General features: G+C 34.5%; 1 protein-coding gene across 9 annotated transcripts in view; it reads left to right on the top strand.

The window, feature by feature from the left end:
* The window catches only part of RAPGEF6 (Rap guanine nucleotide exchange factor (GEF) 6), a 161274-nt gene that overhangs the window by 120183 nt on the left and 17809 nt on the right, over positions 1-23282 (top strand). For 4 of the 9 annotated variants that reach the window (XM_004686689.2, XM_004686687.2, XM_012727854.1 and 1 more), the window contains 6 exons: positions 5671-5911; positions 8091-8474; positions 11389-11600; positions 16539-16662; positions 18784-18807; positions 21901-22121. In XM_004686689.2, coding sequence (XP_004686746.1) covers positions 5671-5911; positions 8091-8474; positions 11389-11600; positions 16539-16662; positions 18784-18807; positions 21901-22121 — 1206 coding nt within the window. Of the gene's footprint in view, positions 1-1577; positions 1593-5670; positions 5912-8090; positions 8475-11388; positions 11601-16538; positions 16663-18783; positions 18808-21900; positions 22122-23282 lie in introns of all 9 variants that reach the window. The other 5 variants (XM_004686690.2, XM_012727857.1, XM_004686688.2 and 2 more) reach the window with 3 other exon arrangements.

Here is a 23282-nt window from a genome sequence, read left to right as displayed (position 1 = left end):
GCAAGTTTCTTCTTTTTTTATTTTCAAGATTTATTTATTTATGCATACAGAACTGGGGTGCAGGCCAGAGGTTGCAGGGGTGGTACACAAGACAGTAGGGAGCAGAACAGGCAGTTGACGAAGTACAAGGTTGAGGGGAGCAGCAGGCGAGACAGGAGAGGTCTGCTGCACCATGTGGGTCACCTCTGGGGCAGGGATCAAACTCACACTGAAGTGGCTGGCTAGCTTGCAGTGCTGCACTTTAGCCCACTGAATCAGCAGGGAGAGCCCGCAAGTTTCTTCTTTAACCTTGCAGTTTACTTCCTGTGTCCCTTTTTGGCAGAAAATAAAAGGGAGCCAGTTGGAAGGCAAGGGATTTGCAGAGTCTCAGCCCAATCATCACAAAGTAAAGTGGGTTTGGAATCTTAAGACAATAAACTAATGAATGTTGATGTCCATTTTCCCTAGCCTGATTATAAACACCTTTTCTGGCCTTCTGTTCTGCCGTTCTCTTCATCCATCTTTCCTGGGTATAGCATGCACCTTCACGACTCTTGTCTGTCCATGCTGTTTTCCACCGATGGTGTTCTCTCTCTGCATATCCCATGAATTTTTTTCTTACTCCTCGATGTTGAACTGAGTTACTAGGTCATCTGGGAAGCCCAGTTTCATAGCTAGAATTAGTCTTTCCTTTTCCAAAAACTCTAGCACATTTTCTTTGTCTGTCTTATATTGCTTGTCATGTGACATAGCATGGGAATTTGTTTTCACGTCTACTTATTTGTGCTCCACAGTGGTACTTCTTACACTGTATTGACAAATTATTTCACACTACCAACACACAAGCTAAATAACATACTTTTTGTATGGATATTTAGGAACATACAATTTATAGGCTAATTTTATTTTTTTACTGGATATATTTATGCCAGGCAGATGTAGAAAATGAATGAAAGAGTAAAAAGATGGGTTGTAGGGATAGGAGAGACAAAAGTGATCTGGGGGATTAGCTAGGGAAAGAAAGGGAGCTGGTTGGAATTAAGAAGATTTGGAAATCTTATTAATTACTAATCATAAAAATTCAGATATCTGACTGAGATACTAGTTACTTTGCTTTCAGATTGACTGCATAATTCTCATTGAAACATGTTGAAAAGACTGAAAATGCCTCTTTAAAATCTAAGGATCTGTCTATAAAGATGTCTACAGCCTGTATCCATATCACAGTACAGATGAACATATATAAAATACATGTTTAAATTACACATTACATTTTTAAACTCCAAAATGCACATTATGAAAGACCTTTACAGTGTTATATTTATGTCAAATAAGATATTCATTACCAGTTAATTCCAAACTCAACTTCTTAGATTACATATGCCACCACTGAAATTTAGGTTAGCTGTGTATATCTCATAAATACATTATAGCACGATGACATCAGTTGAGTTTGATTAACGGCTATCAGTCTGGATGCCAGCTGTGTTTATACTACATGGTTAAAGATACTAGAAAGTGGGGACAAAGCTGTGTTCAATAGTTTGCTTTTGATTGCTGACATTTTCATGGTTTTGCTTTGTTTCTGCTGCCTACAGCTGTTGGTTTTTACTGTAAGTATCTTGAAGAGTATGGTATTACATTGCTTGTGTTTGTATTCTTTTATTATTTTGTAGAAGTAAAATTATGCAGAATTGAATGAAGTATAAACAAGTTTTCTTTCTACTTAGAAGGTTGGCAGTACAGATTGGCATGTTTCCTTTCAGTCATTTTCATCAAATATGCACTTTTGTACTCATTTATAATCAGAGTATTCTTGCAGTTCTATAACTTGTGAAAAGCTTTTTGGAATTTTTAACCTAATACAAGATGAAGCTTAAAAGAATTCAGAACAGGGCCCTCCCTGGTGGCGCAGCGGGTTAAAGCACTGCACTGAGAAGCTAAAGCCACTTCCGCATGAGTTCGATTCCCTCCTGCCCTGGAGGTGACCACATGGTGTGGCAGACCTCTCCTGGCCCACCCGCTGCTCCCCTCAGCAGTGTGCTTCGTCGATCTGCCTGTTCTGCTCCCCACTCTGTCTCTGGTGAATCCTCTCACCCTCCACATCTCTGGCCTGTACCCCAGTTCTGTATAAATAAATATTTAAAAAAAAAAAAAAAAACTTTTTGAAAAAAAAAAAAAAGAATTCAGAACATGATGAAAGGACTTTTTTTCAGAAAAAGCTGAAATTTCTTTTCTGTATCTACATACAGAAATTTTTGCTTTCCTGTTCACTAAATAGCATAAACTATTTAGTAAACTTAAGATTCTTCTCCATTTCAAGTCTGACTTATTTCAGCTAGTTTCTAGTAGTAAAAGAACTTAAAGCTTTTTTTAAAATCCCACTTGCAGGGAAAGAGTAGAATATAAAAGCTTCTACTCCCAGAATTAACTTTTCTGTATTAGGTGTATTAGTCTTTCAGACATTTTAAGCAGCCGATACATAGCATTCAGCTTAACCACAGGGCCCTATTGGTCATTTACACTGTTGCCTGAACTCTGTGTTTACCTATCTTTACAAAGTATTAGTTACTTTTTTAATTTTCTCATGAATTTTGGGGTTTTGGTGTCTAGTCTTTGTTTTCTCTTGTATGAGTACCTACAAAAATACCTATTTTGCCTCTTGGCCTGTAAAACTTTAAAATATTTACAGTCTGATTCTTTAGCAAACAAGATTTCCAATACTTGATCTATATCCATTAAACTGCCACTGTTTCCTTTGTGACACTTAACACCTTACAGATCTTTTTCACTTGATTGTCTTTCCTTAAATTACCAGTTATTCTCTTGAATATAAGCAAACTCCCTGAAACTTTGTATTTTACTGCATCTTTGACACGTGGAACACTGTTCACATACAGTAAATAACTCCCATAGATATTTGTTGAGTGATTAACAATTCAAAGTGGAATTAAAAGGCAGTTTTTCATTATTATAGAACATCTTCCTAAATACTTGAAAAAAATTCTGATTTCTGTTAGGGTGAAAACATGTCCTCAAGCAAGTCCTTATTTTTATTCATGTAAGATTATGATTCACACTTTAGAAATTGTAACTTTGGGTGTAGACCAGATATCTAATATTACTTTTTAAAAAATTAATTTAGCTCTTATATAAGGGTTTTATTAATGAAATGTGGACATGTAATTTATGTGCTGTAAATCTGACACAACTTTACAGAATTTTTTGTATGCCTTCCAGCTTCATGCTTAAAGTTGGTGATGATTTAGATTGTTTTTCATTCTTGATCTTGCTTTCTTCTGGCCCCATATTTACCATACATGTAATTAATATCTGATTGTCCTATCTTTGACATGTACGATGTTCTCCCATTAAAAGCATATTTGTGAATAATATATCTGTGGCAATTCTAAAATACAAAAGGTATTTTATATTTTACACTGATTTCAGTACAGAGAAGCATATTCGTATAATATCTCTCAAATGTTTTTTCCAAGTTATCACTTATAATCATGACAGATTCGTCAAGGTTTGGTTTATGGGGTGTTTTAAGATAATCCCATTTACAGATTTCTTTTAGAGGTGCTTATTTATAATGTCTGAATCTCTTTTATGTGACTATATAAATGCTCTTTGCATAAGAAACAAATGGCTTTAACAGAGTATGACTTTTTACATTGGTTTACAAAAGATACTTAGCTCTGTGTTACTTCACAAAGATGTTATGTTGAAAACAGTAAAAGGGAGCATGGAATGTGTGCAAATTGTCAATCTTTGTGAATAAATATTTGAAAAATTAATAAACTGATCAAAACATCTCCCCATTCTCTCACGGTCAGCTAGCCCTGCTGTCTGAAGCTCGGCCCCCCAGGATATAGTTAACTGATCCAATTATGGGGTTGTGGACAACTGAGGCCTGTTTTATTGAAGATTGCAGGAAAATTATAAGTTATATAGTATGTTGTTTGACCAGTTTTATAGAGCTTAAAGAGATAATAAACCCTTTGTCTAGTATCTTTCTCTTTGCAAACTGAAACTTTGATTTGCTTACAATCATTCTCTAGTCTAGGATAGAAAACATCCTTCATTTTGGTGGATAATAAAACAATCTGACCTTGAAGGGTTAGAAACGTAATGATGTCAGCAGCACCCTAAGAATTTACATCAAAATATACATCAAGGAAAAGCAGTTTGGTATATACTACAAACAAATGGGATCTGAATAGATGAAGCTTCTGCTTTCAGCTTGCTAGTAGATCCAGAATAATCACTGGCAAAGACTGAAATATATTCAGTTGGATCTTTTCAGTGTTGGGAGCTACTGTCTTTTGTTTCTTTAGCCTATAATTTTAGACATCATTTCCTGCTGCATTTATTTCATCACTCCCTTCTTTCCTTAGCCAGATTGTTCTTTCAGATGATTTTGAGACAAATCTGTAGTTTTTCTCTAGAAATTAAATATATGGAATGCTAAGAAGATAATACTAGACAACCAATATTTGATTTGTTGCCACCTCCAGTTACCCTCACTGTAGTTATCCAAAATAATCCACAATTAATTCATTTTCCCTAATTTAAAGACATTTTTAACAATAGTTTATCATATGTGAAAATAAAACATTTATTCATGCTGTTGATCACTTTTCATTTATATTTATTATATTACAGTTTAGTCCATCATCATCTTGTTGAGCATTTTCTTAAGATTTTTAGCCGCAACCATATAAGAAAAATAGGAATAGAGGTGAGGGTCCTTCCTGGTTACTTAGGGATTGAGTCTTGGTTCTATGACCTGAATTCAACCCCTCGCCAGGGAGCGAACACCCGTTGCTCCCCTTAGCAGTGTGTTTCAGTAAATCTGCCTGTTCTGCTCTCCTCTCTGTCTCTGTTGAATCCTCTCACTCTCTATACTCTGACCTACAGCCCAATTCTTCTATGCTAAAGAAACAAAAATAATTTTTTTTAAAGAATGGGGGTAAATTAACATTTTTTTACATGTCTGTATCATAAGAACTTTGATTTTGAAGTGAAACTTACAATAGCAGAAATTACAAAGGCAAATATTAAGATTTAACCACGTGAGTATTTACATTTTCCTGTTATAAGCAAATAGAATGTAAAAATTGACACACATTTACTGTGTATAGTAGACTAAGTATTGATACATGGTGTAATTCAGTGTGAAGAATGTCTAAAGAGGGATACTAATAACTCACTAAACCATTGAATCTCTCTAGTAACCAGTGACATATTCTGGGAGGAAAGAAAAGCAACACTTTCAAAATAGATAAAATCCTTTATTTAATAAAGTTTTGATAAGAATATGATTCAAATTGCTGTCTTAACACCCTAGGATTTTTTAATCCTTTGTCTCCACTAAGAATAGAATGTGTAACAGTGTAGAAGAATATTATAACATCACAATGATATAATAAATGAGAAATTAATATAGTAAGAAGAAAATTGTGACTTCCATATATATAACCTTAATTTTTATCATTTTCTTAGTATTTTTCTATGAAAACATGTTAGTATTTTGTCATCTGGAAAGATTCATTAACTAATGTAAATGATTTCTGTAACCTAAAATAGAAATGTGTATTTTTCTGTATAGAAGAATCATGTCCAAAATTGCTTTTTGAAGAGTGTAAAAGTTACTTCAAATAACAAGGCATTTTTTTATTTACATAGATATTCCTGATCAAGTTATAAGAGTTTTCAAAGCAGATCAACAGAGTTGCTACATTATCATCAGTAAAGACACCACAGCTAAAGAAGTTGTCTGTCATGCTGTTCATGAATTTGGTTTGACTGGTGCCTCTGAAACATATTCTCTCTGTGAAGTTTCTGTTACTCCTGAGGGTGTCATAAAGCAAAGAAGACTTCCAGATCAGTTCTCCAAATTAGCTGATAGAATTCAGCTCAATGGAAGGTGAATGTGCCTATCAGTGAATGTTTTCATTTTAGATGTAATTTTGAAGAATGTGTTTTGTTTTGTTTTGTTTTTAAAAGATTTATTTATTTGTGCATACAGAATGGGGTATAGGCCAGAGGCTCAGGGGCGGCAAGAGGCTTCACCAGAGACAGAGTGGGGAGCAGAACAGGCAGATTGACGAAGTATACTGCTGAGGGGAGCAGCGGGCGGGTCAGGAGAGGTCTGCCACGCCATGTGGTCACCTCCGGGGCAGGCGGGAGTCGAACTCATGCGGAAGCGGCTTTAGATTCTCAGTGCTGTGCTTTAACCCGATGCGCCACCAGGGAGAGCCTGAAGAATGTGTTTTTTAAAGGATTTTTAAAAATGTATTCACTCATACAGAATTGGGGTACAAGCCAGAGGTGCAGGGGTGGTGAGAGGATTCACCAGAGACAGAGTGGGGAGCAGAACAGGCAGATTGACAAAGTACACCACTGAGGGAAGCAGTGGGTGGGTCATGAGAGGTCTGCCACGCCATGTGGGTCACCTCTGAGGCAGGGATCAAACTCACACTGAAGCGGCTGCAGCCAGCTTGCAGAGTTGCCTCCCAACCCATTGTGCCACCAGGGAGAGCTCGAAGAGTGCATTTTTAAAAATATTTTCTGTAGAAACATGATTTAGATTCACTGAGTTCTCTATAAAACTAAAATAGGATTTCTCTACCCAGTTTTTCTTGTTTTATAATTATATACTGGAAATCTTGGAGCATAACAATTCCTAAATACTACCAGAAAGTTGGAGAATGCAAGGGAAATCAGGTTGCTAAAAAAGTTTACCACTTGGAGCCTTTGACAAAATCTAAATTCTGATCATGCACATTCCTCATTTGACATAAAAATAAATTATATGTACCTGTTTGTATCTAGGTATGTATGTATTGGTTTTTAATATGAACTTAAGCAGGAGCAGCCATCATTTTCACAATTATTTTTCTAATTTTCCTCTTATATGAACATGTAGGAAATTTTTTAAAAATTTAAAATATGCTCTGAAAATTATTAGTTCAACTAGAAGATAGCTTCAGGAGTATGTTTATGCTTTACTCTGGTGACTTTTTCTAAGGATATTTTTTAATTAAGTCTAGATTTACGTATAGAATGAGATTCCTGGATTAGAAACCTTAAAATGACTTGTGGATACTATTAAGACAGAGAGGATTAAGTCTTTTGTTGGCAATCTATAGTGTTAGAGGCAGACTGCCCAGATTCAAATCCCAGCTCTCTGTGTGATTTGGGCTAAATTAGTTTTTCTGTGCTAAAGTGTGCCCATCAATAAAATAAAGATGTAATAATGGTAGAACCACATAGGAATGTTAAAAGAATTAATAAACATATAATATGTTCTGTATACATACTGTGATTTTATTATCTATGATATCTATATTATATAATTTTCTATAAGTAGTCTTAACCCTATGATATTCTCATAGACATGTGAACAGTCTACAGGTAGAACGAAAAGAGGTTTTGTTCCTTGACAATAAAAAATAATAGACACAAATTTGGGCTTAGGTAAAACTTCTATGTTAGAAAAAATGGAGGAAATGCTACAGGTGATATGTATGGTACCTCTTTCCTATCAGCAAGTCTGTATAAGGTATTTTACTTATGAATATTTAACCTGTCTCTCGGATTTTAAGTGCCATGGAATTGCTGATTGAAAAAGAAAAAGAAAAATTATGTTTTGTATTTAAGAAGAGAATAATTAGTGAAAGAGTTCCCCTCTTTCACACGTTTTATTTTTGCCTCTTAGAAATTTAGAAATAAAGAAGGAAATGAGTATAGGAAGAACTTCCGAGTAGATTGTTTATTGATGCTATCCATTAACATATCTATCTAGATCTTACTTTTTCTTTTCTGTGAAAGTGCATAGAGCTTTTATTCTCATGAATATGCCTAGTTGCTTACACTTGTAAGCAATTACAAAACATTACTTTTGTCATTTAAAATAATAATGAAAATTTCAGAACAGCTTCTGTAAAGTCTCATCATTTTATTGCCTTTGTGAATATGATGTTTCTGCTAAAGTTTTGGCAGTAAGGTATTAAGAATAAACTGATATTTTGATAATAATTGTAAAGTGGGAAAGTGCACTTATAAATTTGAAACTGTTTATAAAAAAATTTTTTCTCTTTTAGATATTATTTAAAAAATAACATGGAAACAGAAACCTTGTGTTCAGATGAAGATGCTCAAGAATTGGTAAAGGAAAGCCAGCTATCCATGCTGCAACTCAGTACCATTGAGGTGGCCACTCAGCTGTCAATGAGGGACTTTGATTTGTTCCGTAACATTGAGCCAACAGAATACATTGATGACCTTTTTAAGTTAGATTCCAAAACAGGAAATACTCACTTGAAAGAGTTTGAGGACATTGTAAACCAAGAGACATTCTGGGTTGCCTCAGAGATTTTAACTGAATCGAATCAGCTCAAACGAATGAAAATCATTAAGCATTTCATTAAAATTGCACTTCATTGTCGAGAATGTAAGAACTTCAACTCCATGTTTGCAATAATAAGGTAAGTTTGTATAACTATTTGTGTATAGTTTAAGATATTAGACATGAAAACGATTTTTTGCTTATCTAATAAATGGCTAGTAAAGGTAAAATTCAGTTAATGTTCTTATTAAAGTATTGCTACATTAAATGTATTTTCTGTTCTGGTAAAACTGATTTCTTACATTGTTGTTTCTTTCATTTTTCTGTCAAATATTTTTAGTGAATGTGGGTGACGCACCCCATCCCCCACCCCGATATTTCTTTTCTAGCTCTTTAAGGATTTGTACCCTCTTTAGGTTCGTGCTAGACAACTATTCTTTATTATCAAACAGGTATAGTGTGCATCTTTCAATATCTGCCTCAGATATTGGAGTACTGGATTTCCCTGAAATATCAATGTGATATTTAACTGCTCTAACTTAAATTGCTATTTTAAAACAAGAGACAATCTGTAGATAAATAAATGGAAAAATATATTCTTATTTTTGTGTATATGTACACACACACATTGAAATACTACATAGTTATTAAAAATTGAAGAAATTTAGCCGTTTGCTACAACATAACATAGGTCTTGAGAGTTTTACACTAAGTGAAATTAGGCAGCTGAAGAAAGATAGCATGATTTCATTCACATGTGGAATACAATGAAACAAAGCAAATGAATAAAAAGGATTCTTCTTTAAAGCAAGTTTGTTTTCAAAGCTGGAAGCCACTTATAGTTTGGTCCATTTATAAGGCTGTATACTTATTTATAACAACATAATTCCACTTTAACCAATTCCATCTACACATACTTCCCATGGAATTTCATTTTGATATGTGCCTTTTATCCAGTTTGAGGTAAAATTTGAATTTTGAAAGGGATGTTTTAATCATAATCTGTCAATCTAGTAGGGAGTCCCTTTATGACATAACCAGTGGTTACAATTGGTCTAGATAATTCTACAAGAAGTATTCAGTACAGATTTCAGAGCAAAGTAGTCACCTGTACCTGCTCTTAGAACTCAACAAGGAAAAATAAACAATCTAATTTTAAAATAAATCACTATAGACAATGCTCTAAAGAAAGATGTAAAGATACTCGTCACAAAAGATTAAGGAAATACAAATGAAATCTATAAAGGGAGCCTTATATACTTATTGCATGTGGAAATGTATATTGGTGCAACCACTATGGAAAACATTGTGAAGATTTCTGGAAAATCTTAGAAATATCATGTGATCTAGGTATTCCCCATCTAGGTATTTATTAAAATAGCACGAGAACACTGGTTTGTTTTTTTTAAATACATTCCTTAGTTCATTGAAGTATTTACAAGAGACAGTCTGTAGATAAATAAATGGAAAAATACGTTCTGATTTTTATGTATATGTACACACACACATTGAAATACTATATAGCTATTAAAAATTGAAGAAATTTAGCCGTTTGCTACAACATAACATAGGTCTTGAGAGTTTTACACTAAGTGAAATTAGGCAGATGAAGAAAGATAGCATGGTTTCATTCACATGTGGAATACAGTGAAACAAAGCAAATGAATAAAAAGAATTCTAAGCTACAGAGCAGATGGATGGTTATCACAGGGGAAATGGGTTTTGGAGTGGTCAAAATGGTTATAGAGGGCCTATTGTATAATAATAGAAATTAGACTTTAAACAGTAATCATGATGTAGTGGATACAGGTATCAAATTATAGTGATTTACACCTGAAATTTATGTACTGTTAACGATTATTACAAAAAATACTCATTTTAAAAAATGAACCATCCTTTTCATTCATTGACAGCTTTAGGACTGTCATTCCTTTTTATTGTCTCACAGTATACTTTCCCTGATACTCTTGTGATAAAGAACAAAGAGCAGCCCCTGTATAATTTTGTCAGCACTATGCACTCTTTTGTGTTGTTCCACATAGAGTATTATAGTTTTTTTGTTCAGGTGAGTTACCAAGTTGGGAGAACTTTGCTTTTACCAGTTTTCATTGAAATCTTCAACTACACGCTTATTATTTCAGCATCTTTGCATACTGCTGTTTAACCCTGACTATTTTTTGAGTTACAGATATTTCTAGGTGTCGGTGGAGATGAAATTTGTGTGTCTATTATCCATTCCGGTAGTAGTTCAGGGTTATTAATGAGAAAGAGGAAACAGATCTAAATTCCACATGTTAAAATCGGAAGTTAAGACAGCATTTTAAATACAGTAGTATGGGTAAAAAGTGACTAAGAATCAGAAAAATTAACTGGTAAGGAAATTGAGGTACTACCTAAGCATTTCTTACTTGACAGTCTCCCTATGGTATGGTAGTATTGAGGTAAGGCGATGGAAGGAGTTGAAGCCTAATTTGCATGTGTCACTTTTCAGGTTTGGGCTAGTTGAGCTTTTTAAAAAACCTCTTAAAAGGAGACCTGACTACCTGGAATTCTGTCTTGGGGGACAGGATTAGAACCTAGGAGTAAGGAAGTTTTAGAGTATTTGTAAATGTCAGAGAAAAGCTAACCTCAGTCCCAGAACTTACCTCATTAACAATATTATGCACTACAAATAAATAATATCTACATAAACTTATTTCTAAGTAAAATAAACAAAGCATGTGATACTTGAAGGGTGTTTTTATTTAAATGTTTCTTTTTATGAGACTATTTGATTTTTACATGCGAACTTTAAAACAAAGTAAGTATAAGCCTATAGGCAGGTACTAGAGTTTTGAAAGTAGTTTTCCATTTGTTAAAGATCAAGTTCCATTCATTTATTTTTGTGGTTGAGATATCTCACACATACAAAAAAGTGCCCTTAAGTAACACTTTTTGAAATATGCCTCTGGTTATTTTGCCCTTTAGAGAAAATTGGTGTATGTTCTTTACTGATCTTAACCCTCCCTCTTTGACAAGTCCCTTTTTAAATGTTTTATTCTAATCTTTGGCAGTGGTTTGAACCTGGCATCTGTAGCACGACTCAGAGGAACTTGGGAGAAGTTGCCAAGCAAATATGAGAAACACCTCCAAGACCTGCAAGACCTTTTTGATCCATCTAGAAACATGGCAAAATATAGAAATATTCTTAGTAGTCAAAGCATGCAACCTCCAATTATTCCACTCTTCCCTGTTGTCAAGAAAGATATGACATTCCTACATGAAGGTATTTAAAAGTTATTTGAAAACTAGCATATGTGGCTTCATCCAATTCTACAGAATTGTGATTTATTACATTTGTTTTCCAGTATGATTTGTATCACTAAATTTTTCCGAGTTAAATGCACCTGTTTACTGAAATCCAAAACCCACACTTTTTTAAAAAAACAAATCTGTGCTCACCCTGTATATTCAAATATAAACTTGACCTACACCAAGATTATACTGTTTCATCATATTTGTTTAATAGTGTTTCCAACTTTTGAAAAAATGAAATGTCCAATACAAACAGAAAAGTGTTCCTAGGTAAACAACATAAGAATTATGACCAAGGGATTATCCATCTAACCAACATCCTGTCAAAAAATAACAGCTTCTTCCCAGAAGCCCCCATTCACACCCTTCCTATTTACCACTGTTTTCTTCTTCGCCCACAGGTAACTCCTCTCCTAACTTCTAATACTGTGGCTTAGTTTTGTCTGTCCTTGAACTTTGAAAGACAAATAGAATAAGTGTATGTTTCTTTTGTTATGGCTTTTTGTGGTTTCTGACTTATTTTAGTCAACATTAGGTTAGTGAAATTCTTCCATATTTTTTAAGGTAGCTGTACTTAATTTTAGATGAATTCATCTATTTTGTTCATGAGCATTTTTTAGTTTTCACTTTTCACTTGGTGTGAATAATCCTGCTATGTATATTCTTGCTCAGAATTCTTAGTACACATGTACAGTTTTTGTTCAGGGTAGAATATTCTTAATCCACTTTAGAAAAGTTCTGTATTATTTGTTAACATGGAACATTAGAGTTCTTATTGTTCTACGTCCTCACAGATACCTGGTAAATTCCTTATTATTATTACCCATTCTAGTAGGTGTGTGATTGTTGGTGTAGTTTAATTTGCATTTTGCTGATGACTTACAACCTCTGTCCTGTTCAGTCAGTTATCAGGTAGGTATTTTGCCTATTTTTATATTATGTTGCTCTCTCATTTAATGGTATTTGATACTTTTTTTTTTTTAAAATCTAGATACAGTATGGCCTTCCTTGACTTTTCCAAGGTTATGTTTGGGTAAACAGCAAATTACTTATTTTAAAAGCCTTATTCATCTCTTACATAAGGTTAATCTACAGTCTCCCTGTGTTAACTTGTTCACTATACACAATTCTAACCATTAGGTGTTATATAATATTTACATTTATTGATACTAATTAGTTTCACATTCATTAGTAATTCCTCTACACGTTAGGCAGTGTAGGGCACTCAGACTACTTATGTTCCATTTAGTCCCTCCTGATTCATATGCACTTGTTTTGCCATGGTATCACTGTATCTTAAAATCAGAATTTATTTAGTTTTACCTGTGGGTGGTTGCTTCATTTTTATTCCTTCATTTCAGAGCTGTCATATGATTGGGTTTTTATTCCCTTCTAGTTGGTAGTTAGCTGCTATTGATGAAATCTTAGTTTTTGTTAATCTGAAAAGTCTTTATTTCAGTCTTATTTTTCTTATTTAGATTTATTTTATTTATATATGTGTACAAGAGCTGGGGAGGGGGGTGTAGGCCAGAGGTACAGGGGGGATGAGAGGATTCACCAGAGACAGAGTGTGGAACAGAACAGGCAAGTGTACTGAAATACACTGCTAAGGGGAGCAGCAGGCTGGTCAGGAGACGTCTGCCATGCCATATGGGTCAGCTCCCTGGCTGGGATTGAACTTGTGCTGCAGTTGCTGCCAATAGCTTCAAAGTGCTGAGACTTAACCTCTTGCACCACTAAGGACGCCATATTTCATAGTAATTTTTAAGGCAAAATTTTGGTTGACTGTGAGCTTCAACATTGTAACATGACATTCTAATGTTTCCTGCTTTCCATTGAGGAGGCATTCCTTTTTTCTTTTTGGGCAGCTTTTGTTCTTATTGCTGTTTCTTTGACTATAACCTGCCTTTTTTTCTGTGGCTACTATTATTTTCTCATTTTTTCTATGTGACCAGTGTGGCATTTTGTTTTTGTTTTTTTTGTTTTTGTTTTTTAAAGATTTATTTATTCGTACAGAACTGGGGTACAGGCCAGAGATGCGGAGGGTGAGAGGATTCACCAGAGACAGAGCGGGAAGCAGAACAGTCAGATCCACGAAGTACACTGCTGAGGGGAGTAGCGGGTGGGTCAGGAGAGGTCTGCCTCACCATGTGGTAGCCTCGGGGCAGGCGGAATCGAACTCATGCGGAAGTGCTTTGGTTTCCCTGTGCAGTGCTTTAACCCGCTGCGCCACCAGGGAGGGCCTTGTTTTTGTTTTAATTCTGATTTGTTTATAGAAAATCTTGGCTCCTGCATTTTGTAATTTTTATCAATTTTGGAATATTCTCTTTCGTGTGCCTTATGGTTTTTTTTGTTTGTTTGTTTGTTTGTTTGTTTGTTTGTTTTGGTCGTCTCCTCTTCTTACCTTTCCTTAAGGGATTTTGATTTTACCTCTGAACACTATACCCCGATAGTCGAATGCTCTCTTTTTTTTTTTTGTATTCTTCATCTTTTTGTCTTAACATGCTTTATTCTTGGTATTTTCTTCCAATCTGCTATCCAGGTTAATTCTTTTTTGCTGTTAAATGCATCAGTGATTCCCAATTCCTGTTACTGTATTTTCCAATTTTATCATTCGTTTTTTAATCTCTGCATCCTCTTCCAAAGTGTCCTCAGTGTTGCTTTTTTACAGATTTGGACATATTCAATAATTATTTTAAAGCTTGTCTCTAGTAATTGCGCGATCTGAGTTCTTAGTGGTTCCAATTATGTTGTCTTGATTTGTCTCTTGCACTTCATTTATGTTTTCATTTCACCTGATGTGCCTGGTTAATTTTGATCAAATGGATGTTGTGTTGTATAAAATTTTACAGAAATACCTAAAGTTTCAGGTGATATCCCATTCCTCCCGATATATTTAAAGGTTATTTCTGCTATACACCTTAGGAGTTCTTGCAAACCATCCCCCACCCCCCCCCCATCATTAAGGTAACACTGAACTTTTACCTTTGTTCCAGGATATAGGCTTTCAGAATATCAGTCTAAAGTATTGGAAGTTTAATTGGACTTACTCTCTAACTTTAAAAACCTTGGTGGCACTCTTTGATTTTTCAGCTCATCATTCCCCTTCCCAGAAATCAGCAGTTGTCCCTAAAGCCAAGCAATAGGAAATGCCAAATGTTACTCAGATCTTTGTTCTTTTCTAGAATTTTTCACCGTCTTGTTTTTTGATGAATACTTCAACATTTTTTTGTGTGTAATTTTAATTGTTCTTGTCAGGAGTTACTGTTATTTTCTTACTGCTGCCTTTCACATTGCCAGTTATATGTAAGGAAATATTACAGATTCAAAAATGTACTTTTCTGACATGTTACTTCAAAATGTGTTTGTGACTTGCAAGTACTTCTGGTGATCATTTTGCTTCATACTCAGATTAAGTCCCTGAACAGTTCATATATTCAGAGTACAGATGCCATATACTATGAGGGAAACCACCTTGTGCTTCAGACCCATATGACTCTTAAAATAATACATTCAAGAGTATATAAAACGTACTTTTAAAAAAAATGTACTCTTGGTTTCAGGGATTTGGCATTCCACAAAGTCAACTTACGGGCTACAATGGGAAATAGATGTGTTCACACAAACTATTGAGAAAGACAGTTGTTAAAGAAGAAAATGGTATTGTGGATATTTGGATTGCAGTTTTAACATGTAATTGTTTTTGCCTGGTGGTTTGGAAGAGTTGTATTGAATTTTTTTTCTCTGAGAAATGTAGATTTTTTTCCCCACATAACAAAAGCAAAAATTATGAAGCTTTGAACAAGCATATGTTAGTGATTAAAGACATAATAACTATTAATAATTATTACTTAGTCCTTTACCCAAGTCCTCCCCGTTTCTCTTCACAAGAAACCAGAAATTCTTGTTTTCATGAGATACCTTCCATCTCACTTGACCATATTTTTTTATGTATTATAAACCAAAGAAAACTTAACTGGGTTAATTAATTAGCTCAGAGATCATCCTTTGTGACCAAATAACAAAACCCCAGTTTTTGAAGTACTATATTCCCTGTTCCCCAAAAGAGTATATGCAGACACCTGCCTGAGAGGAACCCGGCATCTAGGTAGTTAGGTTTGAGGAGCTGTGCCTTTTATAGCTGTACTTAATAGTAAAATTGGTTTTATAGTTTTTCACTTTTTTTTCTGTTTTACATCATTGTTCCTTTTTATTTTCTCTCTTTTTTTAAAATAATGTTTGCTTTCTTTTCTCAGGTGTAGTCCCCATTGAATTTCCACCACCCATTCACCCATGCACCATCGCCATAGGAAGTTAAGCTCTTCCTGCCCTTGCCTTTGCCTTTTTTCTTTTTTTTTTTTTTTTGTTGTGGTTTTTATTGTTATTTTTTTCTCTTGGTCCCTCATTTGGTTCCCTTGTATTCCTCCTATAAGTGAAACCATCCAATATTTTTTTTTCTCCTTCTGATTCATTTCATTGAGCATGATCCTTTCTAGCTCCATCCATGTTGCCGCATATGGCATTTTTTTGATTGCTGAATATTACTCCATTGTGTGTGTGTGTGTGTATACATACATACATACGCACACATACATATATACACCACATCTTCTTGATCCAGTCATTTATTTTTGGACATTTGGTTTGTTTCCACATCTTACTCATTATACATAATGCTGCAATAAGCATGGGGATGCAGTTATTCTGTTTCTCCCTTTGTTACATTATTCATTATTACCCCTGTGTGAGTAGAATTCCTTCAGGTAGTTCTTTCCCTAGGATCAATGTTGAGCCATCTATGAGTTTATCAGTTCACAATTTGATTTATCAGTGACAGTTTGATTAAAGAAGGTCTGATAAGCCTCCCAAAAATAACTTGGGAAATTTTTAAATTACTTTTATTCTGTAGGAAATGACTCCAAAGTAGATGGTTTAGTAAATTTTGAGAAGTTACGAATGATTGCCAAGGAAATCCGCCAAGTTGTTCGAATGACTTCTGCTAACATGGATCCAGCTATGATGTTCCGCCAGAGGTATGGCAGTGAAGTGTGCAAAAGTGTTAAGAGTGGCATTGAGGGTGATATGATTATTTTATCATTTACTAACCATCCTATTTGTTAATCACTTTTCTAAGTATTCTACACATGTCAATCTCAAGAAATTGTTTACTACAATAAACCTTAAAGGTATATAGGATTGTCCTTCCCTCCTACTTGTGAAGAAACTGAAGCTCAGAGCAATTACAGTGTGTTCCTAGGATTACACAGTGTCCTTAGATTTGAAGCCCCCCCCTTTTTTTTAGTGCATAGATGATTATATAATGTTACTTAAAATATCAGCTAACTTAAGCAAAAAATTCTTACTCCATTTTCGCAGAGGACAAATGTTCTTATTTGGTTTCTGATTTAAAGTTTGAGTTTGTTTTTGCTGACTATTTTCAAAGTTGTATTTCTCTGTACTTCATATCTCATTATCTAAATTATTACTTTTTCTCAAGTCACAGTACTGCTGCATGTGTTTTAACAGATTTTAGAAAGCACAAACTTAATCATGTTACTTTAACAGAAATAGCAATATTGTGTCCTCTATTAACCTGACCTTCTAAGAATACTTTTTAAACTTTATTATCACTACAAGACTTTCTCAGTAATATAAAGGTTTTAAAAATATGCTGTCCAAAATAAATAAAGCAAAGAGAGAGAGAGAGAGAGAGAGAGAGAGAGAGAGAGATGCTGTCAGTCTGTTCCAATCATTTTTATAATTTTCAGGGTAAATAAATGTTAAGTTTTTAAATTGTTAGTCTTAGTTTCCTCTGTGCCTTTGTTTTTATTTGTTTTTTTAAATCATTGTCAGTAGTCTTTGTTTATGTAAATAGGTGGCATGATGGTTGCTTTATTTTAATAGGAAGGAACCAGTCATGTTGCTTCCTTCTTGCCCCATCCCAGTTCTGTCCCTGAGAATCACTGCATGTGGTGAGAGATGTCATTGATCAACATGTAGAAGCAGAAAACATAAAGAACTGGGAACCATAGCACATCAGTGAAGGATTGATTTGTTTAGTTTTTGTTATTGTTTCATGTCCTTGTATAGTGGCCTCACCATTCCTTCCTTGTCTTTTTATATCAGTTACCATTTGTTTGGTATATTGCCACTCTGGTTCCTGAGATACAATGAATTTGTAGTCCTGCCATACCAAAGCACCAACAATGCTTCCAGAATGAGTAAAGGAGGAAAATACTGATGAGGAAATTAATAAATTTGACTTATTGGGAATACCTTGTTTGAGTAAAATTATACAGAGGAAATGAAAACATTTCTAACTAGATTGAACTGAAACTTGCCTGGATCAGTTTTGTTTTTCCATTTATACTGAAATGTACTATCCATTTGGGTGACAATATTCTTGAGTACTCTTTTGAGTATAAAAAAAGGAGTAACTCTTTTTATTTGTACAGTAATCAGCTTGCTGACTACAAAACAAAAGCATGGACCTCCTACCACTAGAGCCCAGTGGGCCCAGGAGGCCAGCCAGGGTATGGGGGAGAGGTTTGTCAAAAGTCAAGGAGTGTAATTTTAAACCGAATTTTTTTACTCAGTCCAATTAGAGTATAGGGATATGCATATTATAATTTTTTTTATGATTTATTTTTACTTTTAAGTTAGGTTTGCTGATCAAATTATCTTGTAAAATACATTATCAGAAATTTCTGCACTAAAAAATGAAATTATAAATCCTTAAACTCCTTATAGTTTGATCCTGTCACATAAAAGAGTGGCTTAAAAATCTTTTCAAGTAATCCTCAAAAGTTGTTTCTTTAAGGTTTCCTTCTCTTTTTAACAACTGAATTTAGAGTTAAATAGATTACTTAAGATTTCTTAACAGAAATCCATAGATGAATTAGTTGCTAAAAATGTAAAACTATACTGTATTTTAAAAAATAGTATGAGATTTTTTTACTTTTAATACATATCATAACTCATTTTATCCCCTTGCATTCCATTAAAATCATTTTAATGTTAAGCACCAATTTTTTTATGTAAAAGTTTTCTGTTCTATTCTGTCTCCATAATTTCTCTGACTCTCAACTGTTGTCTTTTTTTCTGTGCTTTTCTATTCAAATACATGCTTCAATGTTTGTGGCTCTTGCTTACAGGAAGAAGAGGTGGCGGAGTCTGGGGTAAGTGTAGAGATGAATGCAACTGAAATGAAGGTTGTGCAACTCTTAACATAAACTGCATCCTTTTCATTAATGCACGCACATAAGATAGCATGTGTTCTATTAACCCTGTCAACCTACATTCTTGACAATGCCTTTTGCTAACAAGGTGAAAGTAGTGACAGTACTAGGTTTCCCCCACATTTACTTTTCCAATATTGGTGTCCTGTAAATTCCTTTTAGATTTTAATTCAGCAAGGTCAGTTAAATGATGATAACAAATATTTTTGTGCACTTGCCATGTGCTGTGCACTGTTTTAAGTTCCTTATAAATTGTCTGATTCCCCAAGCACTCCCATGAGATACTGTTATTACTGTGGACCACAAGGGGAAGATGGAGTTGCCCAAATTCTGATTGCTCACTAATGATGGATGCAGACATAGGTAGATTTGTGTATGTAAAAATGGATAAAAGATTTCTTTATAAGTGAGTTGAACCTTCCATCAGTTTTCCTACAAGTAATAGCCTTTACCCAAACAATACTGTGTAACCAAGTTAGTAAATAATTGAAAGAGATGATCTTAATTCCTCAGAGCTACTAATACAATATTGGTTGAATTTTATTTTAAATTTCTAACATTTTAAATTCAAGACTCCCTTATCTCTTTTAGAACTGTAGTAGAACCAGAAACTGCCATCTGTGTTATTTATGTTCAGACCTCTGCTTATATATAACCAGATAATTGTTTAGAAGCATGCAGTGTTTAGGATCTTACAAATCACCTGTGTCGTCCTTTCATAGTTAGATTGAGATAGTTTTATAAATGAAGGGACTGTATAAAAAGAACTTTATTTTAGTACTAGTGAATCATGCAGTTAGATGTGCTTATTATATGCAGGATTTCTTGTGAGCCACTTACATTAACAAGTTTTACTTGTGGTCTTGTTGTTTTGTTGAAACTTGGTGACCTTGAATTTCCTTCTTTTTCTTCCACCCTTGTCTATGTGTTTCTTGTGTGTTTATTTCTGTATTATACATTTATGTCTTAGTCTGTTTTCCGGTGGTTCTCACTGAGAATAAAAATTGACTCCTGGCATTACAATTATGCAAAAATAGTACTTTCAGAATATATCTTGATGGTAATTGGAGATGTTTGAATGACTTTTTAAACACATTGTATATTCAGCACTAGGGTTGCTTTGTAAGTTACTTAGAGATTGATCATTTTTATATTAGACTGTTTTCTGTTTTGGAAGTAGCTTAGAAATCTTGTCATCATTTATCACAATGCTCATATCAATTAAATCCAATTATCTAATAATTTGATGAAATTAAATCTAATATTCTAAAATTATTAGAATTTTGTTCTTATCTTTGATTTGTGAGCATCTCTTTTATATCAACTAAGATATAATGCATATTTATATTAAAATTTGTTCCTAAGTGTTGGGATGACTTTACTGCATATTGATTCTTACACAGCATTAATTGTTGAACACATTGTTATTTTACCACTAAGAAAAACCACTACAGTGCATTTTTATCTTTGAGAATTTTACGTAGTGTTTACTGAAAGAACTCTTATTTAATGATTAGGTATAACACATGTAACAGCTGTATTCACAGTAAGTACAAAATTTGATTTAGGTGTTTGTAAAATTCTTCATGTTGAGAATATAAGGGTTCACACATAAAGACGCGCGCGCGCGCGCACACACACACACACACACACACAATTGCTTTTGTTCCATCAAGTATATTGGTAATGCAGCTTTTCTTAAAATAAGCCATCGATAGGAAGAGTAAAAATTGCTGCTACTAGGTTCTTAGATTGATTTTGCAAAAATTTAAACCTGGCTTCCTTTTGATATCCTTTGGGAATGTAGCTCTTTGAGACTACAGTTTTTCCTTGTGATCATTTTGGCTCCTGGAAATTAAGAGAGTAACTCACTAACATTGTTAGATTTTGTTCTGACCCATTCTGCAAGATTGAAAGTGTGACTTTGATGACCATATCACAGTTTCATCTGACCACTAGTAATTGAAAGTTGCCATTGAGTATAAGACTTATCCTGTTTCAAAGTTCTTAAAATTTTGAAAGAAAAAGAACATTTCACAGTTAACTTACAGTGTAAACTTTGGGATTTACAGTGTAAACTGTGCTTATGAGCACTGAACAACAAATGGTTGTATGACTGTTATGTATTTAGCATATTTGTGAATAAATATGAAGCCAGTTTTGAAAACTGGCAGATACCTTTATGATTTTGGAAAGGCAAATAAATTATCAAAGAACCTTGTGTTTGCTAGCCTTTTAGAAAGATCAAATAGCATAGTATTTTCTTAACCTCTGTTGGCTCTAGATGTTGTAGAAGGAAGTTTATGAAAAAGAGTAGAGTTGTGTGAACCTGTCTCTTGTGGAATTGTGGCTATTTCTGCCCATCTTACAGTTCTGTCACATTCAGAGACATTGCAGATGAAAGGGCCCAGCTCCTGAAATCTAGACTGCACCGTTCTTAACCAAGTAAAGCATAGAGTAGCTTTTTACTGCATTTCCAAAGCCTCGACTATATTGAGTACAGACTTTTTATTTTTCTTACTGATTGTTCTCTTTGAATATTGTCCAAATGGTGACTGACATAATTTGCTTGCTCAGAGTGAGCCTGCGATATACTGCAGTAGTGGTGGTAGCGATAGACTGTCCAAGGCAGTGTCAAAACAAAGCTGTTCTAAGAATTCCCTTCATGAAGAACCCTGATGAAGAAATCTGGCAGATTTCTTGCCATATCTTAAGAATGTGGATGGCTACCATGGCCAGAAGAATGCTTTTACTTCTCATAGTTGTGCCTCGGGTTTCATAGGTACAAAAATAGTTCTGATGAATTTCATGGCTGAGAGAGGAATTTTTTGTCTTATTCTTTTGAAATCTGTACTTTACCAAAACTTGTCTTAGAACATTGCCATATCTGCCATATTACTTTGCATTAATGCTCTTCATCTTTTAACCCATTTGCATCAGCATGCAGTACATTAACAGAACAAAATTCTTTTAATCTTCGATCTGCCATGTTTATTCTTTGCAGTGCTAATTCTGATCTTTATCTTCTTACAGGTCATTAAGTCAAGGCAGCACAAACTCAAACATGCTAGATGTTCAGGGAGGTGCTCACAAAAAAAGGGCACGCCGTAGCTCCCTGCTTAATGCCAAGAAACTGTATGAGGATGCCCAAATGGCAAGGAAGGTAAAGCAGTATCTCTCTAGTCTGGATGTAGAGACAGATGAAGAGAAGTTCCAGATGATGTCATTGCATTGGGAACCTGCATATGGTACCTGTGAGTACAGGTTTCACTATGTAATAATGTTAATAGCAACATAGACATTATGCTGAAAAATCAGAAAGTGAACTTGTATTCATAAAAGATTACTCATGGGATCCTCCCTTTTGGCACAATGGTTAAAGCAGGGCACTTGCAAACAAGCTGCAGCCGCTTCAGTGCGAGTTCAATCTCCAGCCCCAGAGGTGACCCACATGGCATGGCAGACTTCTCCTGACTGCCCGTTGTTCCCCTCAGCAGTGTACTTAATCTGCCTGTTCTGCTCCCCACACTCTGTCGCTACTGAATCCTCTCACCACCTTTGCACCTCTGGCCTGCACCCTAGTTCTCTATACATAAATAAATAAAGCTTTAAAAAAAAAAAAGATTACTCATATAGCCTAAACATCATGATAGATATCAAATCCTATCCATTTCTGATGACTGTTACATAAAATACAGAGGAAGAAATAGTTCTTTTTTTAAAGCATTATAAATCTTCATGTGAAAAATGCAATGTTACAGAGGTGCCCTTTTGTTTGAGAATGGCATTGCTAAATGAGTTTTACTAAAATTTTTACCCTTTTTTTTTGTTTCACAGATATCTTTTACCAACTAGAAAACCCAAGAAATATAATTCAGTTCAATTAAAACACTATTATAGGTCTAATAAGACATGTTCTGATATTGTGTATTTATAGAAAATAAGTACATAAGTTTTTATCATTGTTGATTTTTTTTTATTAAGTACAAAGTGCATGTGTCTCTGGATAAGGGATTCATGCGTTAGAAAAACAGAAATCAAAAATGGTAAAAAAAAAAAAAATACTGTAACAACATCAAAAAAGAATGTGGTTTATAGTAGTAGAAAAAGATGTTGACAGAACCCTTCCTGGTAGTGCAGCAGATTAGAGCAAAGCCCTGCAAGCTAGCCGCAGCTACTTGAGTACAAATTTGATCCCTGGCCCCACAGGTGATACACATGGCACAGCAGACCTCTGCTGTCTCACCTGCTGTTCCCCTCAGCAGTATACTTCAAAGATCTGCCTGTTCGGCTACCCACTCTGTCTCTGGTGAATCTTCTCACCACCCCTGCTCCTCTGGATTTATCCCTATTTTGTATGCCTAAAAGAATAAAACCTTTTAAAAAGAAAGCAAAACTATGCCAACAAAGCAGAA

This window comes from Condylura cristata, unplaced genomic scaffold, assembly GCF_000260355.1.
Source record: "Condylura cristata isolate star-nosed mole 26May11 unplaced genomic scaffold, ConCri1.0 scaffold00021, whole genome shotgun sequence".
NCBI lineage: Eukaryota > Metazoa > Chordata > Mammalia > Eulipotyphla > Talpidae > Condylura > Condylura cristata.
Note: the sequence above shows the minus strand (reverse complement) of the source record. Positions and strands in the feature narration are given on the sequence as shown.